Genomic DNA, 10,847 nt, shown 5'->3' with positions numbered 1-10,847 from the left:
TGTGGAGCACAAAAAGCCTCTGCCAACCACCAGGAGCTGAATGAATGGAGACGAAAGGAGAGGATGAGGATGAAGAGGAATCTGCTGCCAATCGCTAAGCAGAACTGGAACTGTAGAGTACAACCCTGCTAGCGTTATTGTTCACAAACAATAAACAACAACAATAATAAAACCAAACATTCAATTAATCACTGTTAAATATGCACTCCACTATGTATGTATATATATATATATATATATATATATATATATATATATATATATATATATATATATATATATATATATATATATATATATATATATATATAAACTTTTTTTTTCTTTAATTATTGTAAATTACATTATAAAAATCTCTTTTCCTCTCTCTCTCTCTCTCTCTCTCTCTCTCTCTCTCTCTTTCTATCTATCTATCTATCTATCTATCTATCTATCTATCTATCTATCTATCTATCTATCTATCTATCTATCTATCTAGCTATCTATATATACATTTTATTGATTTTGTACATTTTGTAGATATATAGATAGACGCTCATATCGTCATTGTTTTTTATTTATTTATTTTATCTATCTATCTATCTATCTATCTATCTATCTATCTATCTATCTATCTATCTATCTATCTATCTATCTATCTTTATACACACAGATTTTATTTTTACTTTGTTATTCACTTTTTACTTTTTATGATTTCTTTTTTATTTAATGTTAATGATGATGATGATGATGATGATGATGATGATGGTTATTATTATTATTATTATTATTATCATTATTATTATTATTATTATTATTATTATTATCTCGAAGACTTTTTTCAAACCCACACACGCGCACACAAACCTGCGCGCACGCAGAGCGGAAGTTGTAACCCGGAAGTGAAAGCAAAACACCACCCATGTATGTCGCTTGATTTATTTTCCTGAGCTGCTGTATTTTTAGCTCAGTGGCTAAACAGTAGCATTTGCCCTTCCTGACTGTAAGTTTCCCCTATTGTCATTTATATAATGAAGCACATATTGTATTTCCTGAGAGATTACAAATGTTATCATTAATTTTCTTTAGATTATTATACCGAGAGAAACTATTAAGAGTTCGCTCGATAGTTCGACATATAGCTAGCTCCATAAGGGACTGGCTGGGGTTAGCTGTCTTATATCTCCCATATATTTTGTTTATTGTTTACGACAATAACCCTATTTCCAGTATTCGTTTACCCAGTGTTCTATAATACACCAGAATTATTAATATAAAAACAATTATTTGTAAGCTCAGCTTTCCTTTTGTCCTGTGGATTCTCAGGGATCAGATGTTTGCTCTCCTTTCCAAAAAACATGTTTCCGAGGTCTCCAGTCTTCCCCTACAAACCTGGGCAGGTTAATGGTTTATTCCCCCAGCAGATTATACACCATTCCTCCTCACAGCAGTACCGTTCTGAACCCCATCGGAACCTAAATAACACAATGTAAGTTTCTGATTCGTTTGACTTCTTTAATGTCCAAACGTCAGGTTTTAGTCCTTAATAAAAACAGAAGATGTGATTTGTTTGATATCTTTTCCCCCCCAGCTTGCATGGGCATCCTTTGAATGTATTCCCTCTTATCCCAAAATACCAGTGGAAAGGTGTGCCGGGAATTCCTTACACCAATTCCAACAGATCCAGGAAGTAAGCCTTACTTTTAGGATTATCTTTACACAGAACCATGGATGTTATATGTTTCACATGTAGACGTTAATGAGCATTTAATGCAATTCTTTTAGGAGGAAAAGTGATGGAAATGCTCAGCGGGACCTCAAAAGGCAGCGATTCGGTTCTTCCCATCCCTATGGACCACCTGCCAAATCACTGCCGCAGGGTGAGCAGGGGCAAACCAGCGGCTTTGTGAAGGATGCCCGCTCTCCTACTCCATCTCCATCGCGCCCTTCGGTCTCCTCTAATCCTTCTTGCAGCGTGCCATTTTTAAAGGAGGAGTCCAGTCAGAGTTCCCTGCCATCACATGCTATCAAGGATAAGGTATTTCGACTCGCCATCTTTTATTATATTTATATTATATATATAACGAAGTCAACTAATTTGTTAAAAAATGTGATTCAGCTCAGCCAGCAGATTCTGGATCTGTTCCTCACTTGCGAGCAGCAGAGCGAGGACTTGGAGAAAAAGGAATTCTGCCGTACACAGTTGCAGATGGACATTCAGAGACTCTTTCCATGTATGTCAGCTTTCAACCTCCGTTCACTCTGCTCATATGCGCTGTAAAGATTGAAACGACGCTGTCTCTCACAGGCTCGAGGATTTTCCTGGCAGGCTCGTCTCTGAACGGTTTCGGCAGTCGTACCAGTGATGCTGATTTATGTCTTGTTGTTCATGAGGCTCCAGTAAGTACATGTATAACATTAGGAGGAAATCAGCTTAAGATGTTTTTATTGCTTATTTATGTTGCTTATTTTTTTATGTTTTATAGATTAATCAGAAAACTGACGCAGTGTATATACTTAGCCTTGTGCAGAAGCTGTTATACAAACTGTGTAAGTCCATTGTTCTGGCGTTTATAAAGCCGAGCTGTAACCTGTGCGAGGGTCAGATTTTGATCAAATGGTTTTTTGGTCCACAGCTTACATCGAGAGACCTCAACTCATCCGAGCAAAAGTGCCAATACTGAAGTTCAGAGACCGAATCAGGTATGAAATCGGACAAGAAACACAAAGCATCATGTTATTCCATGTTTGTTTGATTACATTGTAGTAGTCTGCCTGTGTCTCTTGGTGATATTGGTTTATTTTCCAGCATCAAATCATTGTGTGATATTTTATATCATCAGTTGCTTGCACTCCAGAGCTGTATAAGAAACATATCAGGGGGAGGTGGTAGCTCAGTGGTTAAGGCATTGGACTTCGGATCGGAAGGTCATGAGTTCAAATCCCAGCACCACCAAGCTACCACTGCTGGGGCCTTAAAGCGAACCCTTAGCTGCTCAGGTGTTAAGAGGTGTAGGCCCTAAATGAAATACCATCACATTATTGCCAGGATAAATGTTACATTGTCCTTGTTATGTATCTACACTAACTGCTTTTAACATTAATTCGGGTTTGCATCATAAGCTATCTTCAAATTGCTAATGCTTGCAAACAACCAAAGCAGGACTGAAACGATTCCTCAAGGAATCCAAATACAAAAAGCATTGAGGCAAATTATTTGTTTAGTCGTTTATTCCATTTAATCCCCTCAGCGGAGACACACCTGCACACCTAGCCATGGATTATCCCTCACTTAGTGAAGGTTTATTTTCAAGCCGAGCTTTTATACAGAATTTATCATTTTAAGACTTGAAATAATAAAGTATAAAATCTTTCGATCATCCTGTGTCTTATTGCAGTGGCGTGGAGTTTGATTTAAATGTTAACAACACGGTGGGAATCAGAAACACTTTCCTGCTGCGGACGTACGCTTACCGTAAGTGCATGCCGCATTCTCATGATGTTTGTATGATGTGTGTGTGTGAGAGAGAGAGAGAGAGAGAGAGGGAGAGAGAGAGAGAGAGAGAGAGAGAGAGAGAGAGAGAGAGAGAGAGAGGAGAGGGAGAGCACTACAAATGGCTATTTAACTATAATAACAAAATAAAAACAGACGAATTGGGCTATTTGTTTGGATTTTAAGTCAACAACTAAAACGCAGATATATATATACAATGTAATAAATATTATTTTCAAAAAGCTGATGAAGCTGATAAATGATTGAAATATTAAAATGGCTTGCATTCAGATCTTAAATATGGTTTGTCTTTGTCTTTAAGTACATTAAATAAAACCTGTGCTGTGATTGTTAAGGCAGCCTGTGAAATGACAGATTTTATTTTGCTATTCTATTGTGAATGAATTGATATAAATAGTACAGGTAGTCGTCGACTTATGACCCCAATCGCTAGCCGCGGCGTACGACAGTGCGTACCGGCTTCTGGCATCATTTCACAGTACTGTACATGTAGCCTTCTCCACTTACGACCAAATCGTGTTACGACCGGTCTGTCGGTCCCAATCGTGGTCGTAAGTCAACGACTACCTGTAGTTACATAATAATGATAGAAATGTAGCTTAAAAATGCATTAATATTATGCTGTTCAGCCTGAACAAGTTTTCCCATAATGCTTAGTGAGTGAGTGTAAATGGACTGAACCCCAAAAATGAAAGGGTTCTTGTGTTATTAGGGCTAACAATTATTCAAATAAATATAATTGTTTTAATAATTAGGACTAACGATTCTTTTGATAATCGATTAATCAGTTAAAAGTAAAAAAAAAAAGTAAATAAAATGAATACACTGTTTTGCTGATTATAACTATGTAGAATCCCATTTCAGGGTATTTATGTATAAAAGTGTACTTTAAAAAAATGGCAAAAGACAGATATTGAGTTTAACTAGCTTTAATTAAGACATTTTAAAGCTTATAGTGGCTGCTTGTTGAGGAGTGCATGAGGGATTTCTCAGTTTTTCAAATTCACTCATGCTTGGTTGTTTCTTTCTGTAAAAAACAAAACAACAACATTTGAATATGCAAGGTGTAAATTGTGCAAAAAATACAGACATTTTGTTTAGTTGTAAAGATATAAGCATCTAGAATATCATTCATTTAATTTTGTATAATAATGAAATGAAATATATGCATAAATCAAATATACAAACACTGAAAACAAGCGTTTGAACGCAGTAAAGCCACAGTAAATCTGAAAACAGACGAGTTACAGTTGTCATAGACAAATGCTATAAAAAAGACAATGGAACGAAACACAGCAAACTCACCGGCTTTAAAAGAAACATACAGCATTTCCCCTGTTAATATACCTGCATCTGTGTCCTGCCTATTAGTTGAAAAGCGTGTTCGTCCCATCATCCTTGTGATCAAGAAGTGGGCTAGTCATCACAAAATCAATGATGCAAGCCGTGGAACCCTGAGCAGCTACACACTTGTCCTGATGGTTCTACATTACCTCCAGAGTAAGTGCCAGTTACAAAAATATGCTCAACAAATCCACTTTCATCAGCGAACTTGAAGACATTTGGGTTTTGAGATCAAATCCAATCAAACCATCTTCTGTTCTCAAACCTAAACGTCTTCATTAACATTAGTGATGTTCCAGTGCAGCTAGTGTTACGATCAGGCGTACTACTTCCGAGGTGTAAAGAGTACCTGAAAATCATACTTACTGATACCTTACTTCTACACTTACTCCTTTACAAGTTAGTCACAAATTCCAATATGTCGTGAGTAAAAGTATCTGATTTCAACAGTACTCTAGTATTTTACTCATAATGAACATAGGCTCAAAGATTCACCAGTCCTCAGACACACGTTAGTGAAAACAGTTTTGGTTTTTGTGAGGTAAGTTTAAAAAAATAAAAAATAAATAAATAAATAAATAATAATTTTTTAAAAAAGGGAGTAAAGCAATATTTCAAAAAGGTGTCCTTAATGATCAAATGAAATTTCAGTATCCTGTCACAAAATACCATTAATAATCACTGGACAATAATTTTTTTGATAAAGTAAAACCACATATTCAGAGCTGACTGTGATTGATGCACCACTCAGTCTCATAGAGGGGCAATATTTTTAAACAACTTCAGCAAAAGCTGGTTCTCAAACTATTTGAAATGCTCTCGTTTTGGACTGAAAATGAGGCCATCAGTGATAAAAAAAAATAGTCCCTCACGGGCAGCAGATACAGATAGGAGTGTTGAGGCTTAACGACCTCTTTAACAGAGATGCTAAATGTGATTGGTAAAGATCATAGTCAGTTAAAATCTAGTGGAGTAGAAGTGAGTAAAAGTTGCTTATATCTTTAATACTCACTAAAACTAGAACGTTGAGAGAGTTTTACTTATTTCCTTAAATATATCACACCACTGTTGAGTTCTACACAATACATCTTATAGTTTTATCTTTTATGCTTGTTTATTAACACAAGCCTGAACTGATGAAACCCCTTGTCTTGTTCAGCTCTTCCAGATCCTGTCCTTCCTTGCCTTCAAAAAGATTATCCAGTAAGTTTTGCTCATCCGTGTGCTTGGTTAACACCAGGGTTCCGATCGATTACGGTGGTGTGAGACCCGATAACATGATAGCAATATTTCCGCAGGAGTGTTTTAGCCCTGTAATGGATTTACATCTCGTACCAGACGGACCGAAGAACATTCCTCCTTTTGTGTCGAAGAACGCATCGTCTCTCGGTGACTTGCTCCTCGGCTTTCTGAAATACTACGCCGCGGTTTTCAAGTGAGCGCTTGTTTTTTGTTTTCACACAATGTTTTTAGGCATTTTTGTGTTCAACATTATATTCATATCCAGAGCTCCTGGTATTTAAAAGGAGGAATTCAACCACATAGTGTATTGTCATTTTTTGTCTTTATTGATAAACTTGCATTTCAAGTTTGTAAAACGACTTCAGCTTTAGTTCCTGCTTTCAGGTAATTAATTCGTCGCTTCCTTTTTATATGAGTACCAATGTTTTTACTCTCATTCAGTTCAGACACACTGAATGCGTGAACATAAATGCCACTGGTTTAGTCTTTAAGCTCTAGTGTTTTTCCCTGCTGCATGTCCCACAAATCTTCCAGGCTGTCAGGCTCTTGTTTCATTCAACCGGTTGAATGACTGCAACAGGTGTGACTTTTCCCCTTTCAGAGGCCCTGACTGAGCCTACTGCTTATTTATTATCTTAAAAATGAACAATGTGCAAAAACTGTATAAAGAAACGCACACGTGCGGGCATCACGGCGCCAGCTCTGAATTCCACCTATCGCTGTTTGTGTTGCAGATGGGACAAGAACATCATCTCAGTTCGTGAAGCGAAAGCGCTGCCTAGAGCAAACTGCTGGGATTGGAGAAGCAAGTTCCTTTATGTGGAAGGTGACTCGACGTTTCTTCTTCTCCGTGTCCTTAAAACGGTGTTTCTTTTGATGTCCTAAAAAGCGCAGCATTTTACAGCTCCTTATTTTTCCTTCTGTAATCGCTCGTTTGTGTTTTCAGAACCGTTTGACGGCTCGAACACAGCCAGAGCCGTTCATGAGAAAATGAAGTTTGATGCCATCAAAGCCGTGTTTGCAGAGGTATTTAACTGGGTCGAAGTACTTACGAGATTTCTTCGCACACTGCTGTTTTCCCCTTGATTAAGATTTATTTATTAAATAATCCGAACACTTTAAATGTCAGCCTGTTCTGACTGTGCAACTCTTTATAGTCCTGGCAGGTGCTGCAAGTGAGGAAGGATCTGAACTACATTTTACCCATCAGAGAAACAATCCTGAAAAGATAACACGAGCCCTGGCTGCAATGATAATCCTCTTTTTATTAAGAATGCCGAACCATTTTCAAGAGCTTGAAGTATGACGTCCACCATTTTTCCCCACCTCATCTACACTGCACCTACAGTGGTTGAAGAATAATCCGATCTGTATTTTGTTGCAAAGATTGGGGGATCGGGTTTCATCGCAATACAAGCCACAAATTGCTCAAGATTAACAAAGAAATGCTGGAGTGTCAACTATGTGTAGATGAGGTTGTGCTCTATGTCTCCTGAGGCATAGTAGCTCCTGAGGGTTTTCTCCCCAAACTGGCCATGTTTCAGTAATCCGTTCTGTCTTTCTTCAGTGACATTTAATTAACACACAATCTCTTAATTGACATCTGTCTTTTGATACTTTGATACTTGACTTCTTAAAGCCAAGCATTAGGAAATAGGTCATGTTGGCTTTTCTTGCTTTGTTCTATCACTTCTTGTACATTCTGCACAGTCTTTTTAATGTTTATTTAAAGAATAAAAATTTCCTAATTTAAACGTGATCATGTTGGCCATCTTGTTACATTTTCTTGTTACAAGGACAAGAAAAATATGGAAGAGAAGAAACACTATAACACTACAGGTAATAGTTTATATCACATTTTTCTATAGTAAGTTTTTTTTAATGTTTAGAAATTGTGTTTCACTATGAAGACACTTAAATTAAAAACCTTTACAGGTAAATCATTTTGGATTAAGAGGAAATATGTTATGGCATTTATAGACAAATATAAAATACAACAATAATTTAATATTTTGTAAGGATTTCTCTGTATTATTCTGAAAATGATCAGGTAAAACATGCTTTCGCGGCAAAAAAGAAATTGGGTAAAATAAAAAATAAAAATGCATATTCATTTTATTATATGGAGTAACCTGCTATAGAGCTTTAACCTCTGCCCCGCTGAACACCTCTGGGATGGATTAAGATAAAAATTTAATCGTTTGTTCTTAGTAAGTTTATGTACAGTATCTCACAAAGGTAAGTACACCCTCACATTTCAGCAACCACTTTAGTAGATCTCAAGGGACAATAAAATATATCCAAGTTTTATTTCTATAGTAGAGTAGTCAATGTGCAGCTTGTAGAGCAGTACAGATTTACTGTCCTTTGAAAATAACTTGACATACAGCCATTATCTATAGCTGGTAACAAAAGTGAGTACACCCTGATAACAGTGATAACAGCTGTATGTTGTGTATCCAGGCAAAGCCACATGTCCAATTCATCATGTTCATGTTTTTGTCTGCTTGACAGGATCACAGAAATTTGTGTATTGTGTATTAGAGCAGTTAAAATTTGCTTTGAGTATGATTCTCTCATACTGATCACTGGATGTTCAATATGGCACCTCATGGCAAAGAACTCTGAGGATTTAAGAATTAGAATAGTTGCTCTCTACAAAGATGGCTGAGGCTATAAGAAGATCAGTAACATCCTGAAACTGAGTGAATGTACAGTGGCCAGGGCCATACAAGTTTTCCAAGATGGGTTTCGCAATAGTCCATCAAAGAAGTCGAATCCTCGTGCTGTGCGTCAGGTGCAGAAGCTGATTTAAAAAACAGATGCATGAGTGCTGCAGCATTGCTTTAGAGGTTGCAGAAGCGAAAGGTCCGCCTGTCAGTGCTCAGACCATAAGCCCACACTGCAACAAGTTGGTTTGCATAGCCGTCGTCCCGGAAAGATGCCTCTTCTGAAGCTTCATTTTTTTATTAAACATATAAATAAATAAATATAAAAGTAAAATTAAAACCTTCAAAGCAACACTAATAATAAACATACATTTGCATCCCTATTCATCCATGCCCATGTTGATTAAAGTATTAAAAACTTAAAAAAGTATTAATTTGAGGTAAATTTTGCACTTAATCACCAGTTAACTCTTGACAAACATGCGATTAATCACAAGTATGCAATGTGATTCACATCTTAAAGTGTTGCCTACGATACATAAAAATTCATATGAAGCAGCCACTGGTGTTATGCGTTACGAGTCTCCTCTATTAAGATGCAGTGAGATTCGATTTGATTGACCGCAATGTGATTCAATGCAATGGGAAAAATATGAAGCTATTCAGATCACTATGGTACAGCTTTTATTTCTTTGGTTCAAACAAACAGCAAATCATAAATTTACTAAAGTGCCTTCTGACTAACACGTGGCCATTCCCACAAACAGGCCCTTGTAATGAAAAGTAAAGATTCAATAAAGCCAGAGGTTGTTTTACTGTCCTGTCTGTAGGAAGAAGCAGCTCTACCTCTGCCATGTTGATCTCTATTCTATGTGACTCTCAGGCTTTGCCTCGGCCTCCGTGGTGCTGTGATGCTTCATATTCAGTAGTGGTTCTGAGAGAAACGCTTGAGACACTGTTTAGCGAGGAGAAATCAATAAAATATTGGTCATTTTCTGAATTAATAAAACTATAGTGCATTTACTACTAATTATATAAAATACAAAAAATTTAATGATATGTTTAAGACGATGCATTGCAATACAAATGCCAACAATATCCAATAAACACATTTTTTTTTTCCTCCAATCGCTGCCTCACATCCTATTTCAGTGTGCAATTCTAAAGGCAGAGGGCGAATTAGATTTTCTGCATTTTCTTTTGATTTTGGGGTGTGCGATTTGCTCGTCTGGGAAATGCCAGGCACCATGACTCACTATAGGAAATGTTCCTATAGGAAAACTGGGCTACTGATATTCATATGGATGTTGCTTTGAGACACACCACCTGTTTAAACATGCAGACCCCAAGGCAGCGGCCTCTTTTAGCAGGATAATGTCGTCCCCATGCTCAAAACATTGTTCTAGAATTGTTTGAGGAATATAACAAAGAGTTCAAGTTGTTGACTTGACCTCCATGTTCTTCAGATTTCAATTTGATCAGGTATCTGTACTATGTGCTGGACAGACAGGTCCAATTCCCAAAGCCCTCACTTCGCAACTTAGGAATTAGAGAAGCTGTTAATGTATTGGTGCCAGATACCACAGCACACCTTCTGAGGCCTTGTGGAGTTCATGCCTTTGAAGAAACGTTTTTGGTGTCACATAGGGGACCACTGTAGAATGTTTAGTGAAATGTTACTTTAAAACAAATCAAACATTTTTAGTAGTACTGGTACTTTGAATGGAATTTTTTGTATTTATTTTATTTTTTTTGTGGTGAATGAAACCGAATTGAACTACAGTTTTTCGAGTGTAATGAAATGACACACTGGATTGTGGTTTAAGCACTGAGTGTATTCTGGGGAATCTGAGTAAAGAGTTTGTGGTGTAAAATTAGCTCCTGGCAGTGCAGTGCCAGGCCTTCCCCAAAACATGGAAGAGTCCAACCAGTGTCATATTACACACCATAGCACCCTTCTACTTTATCCTCTAAACATCGCTCCTCATCATTTAGCTTATTTTGCTGTATTAAAAACACGTGAGAAGACCCAGCTGGTCTGAAAACTCTTCTGAAAAAGGAATAAGGTTTCTTCCTTGGTTTTGATTCCCCCACACTGC

The 10,847-nt window shown here is 37.1% G+C and overlaps 1 protein-coding gene across 2 annotated transcripts; it reads left to right on the top strand.

Moving 5' to 3' along the window:
* Positions 1-839: 839 nt before the first annotated feature.
* Positions 840-7,838, top strand: tent2 (terminal nucleotidyltransferase 2). 2 transcript variants are annotated; one of them, XM_083526637.1, is made up of 15 exons: positions 840-903; positions 1,306-1,468; positions 1,571-1,669; positions 1,765-2,017; positions 2,099-2,213; positions 2,288-2,379; positions 2,466-2,529; positions 2,616-2,682; positions 3,378-3,454; positions 4,865-4,993; positions 5,997-6,040; positions 6,136-6,272; positions 6,814-6,905; positions 7,026-7,105; positions 7,237-7,838. In XM_083526637.1, the coding sequence occupies exons 2-15, from the start codon at positions 1,338-1,340 to the stop codon at positions 7,309-7,311; spliced, it is 1,455 nt and encodes a 484-aa protein (XP_083382763.1). In that variant the 5' UTR covers positions 840-903; positions 1,306-1,337; the 3' UTR covers positions 7,312-7,838. The 2 variants fall into 2 exon arrangements, with proteins under 2 accessions (XP_083382763.1, XP_083382762.1); XM_083526636.1 differs by having other exon boundaries at positions 864-982.
* Positions 7,839-10,847: the final 3,009 nt, after the last annotated feature.

The sequence above is a fragment of the Silurus aristotelis genome (assembly GCF_946808225.1).
Source record: "Silurus aristotelis genome assembly, chromosome: 23".
Lineage (NCBI taxonomy): Eukaryota > Metazoa > Chordata > Actinopteri > Siluriformes > Siluridae > Silurus > Silurus aristotelis.
The sequence above is the reverse complement of the archived record's forward strand: the minus strand, read 5'-3'. Positions and strand labels throughout refer to the sequence as shown.

Excerpts from the sequence above, each read along its gene's own strand:
- tent2 (XM_083526637.1), top strand. The coding sequence starts at position 1,338 with ATGTTTCCGAGGTCTCCAGTCTTCCCCTACAAACCTGGGCAGGTTAAT. Across the intron at positions 1,469-1,570 it reads CGGAACCTAAATAACACAAT|CTTGCATGGGCATCCTTTGA; the intron begins GTAAGTTTCTGA and ends TTTCCCCCCCAG. Across the intron at positions 2,018-2,098 it reads CACATGCTATCAAGGATAAG|CTCAGCCAGCAGATTCTGGA; the intron begins GTATTTCGACTC and ends AATGTGATTCAG.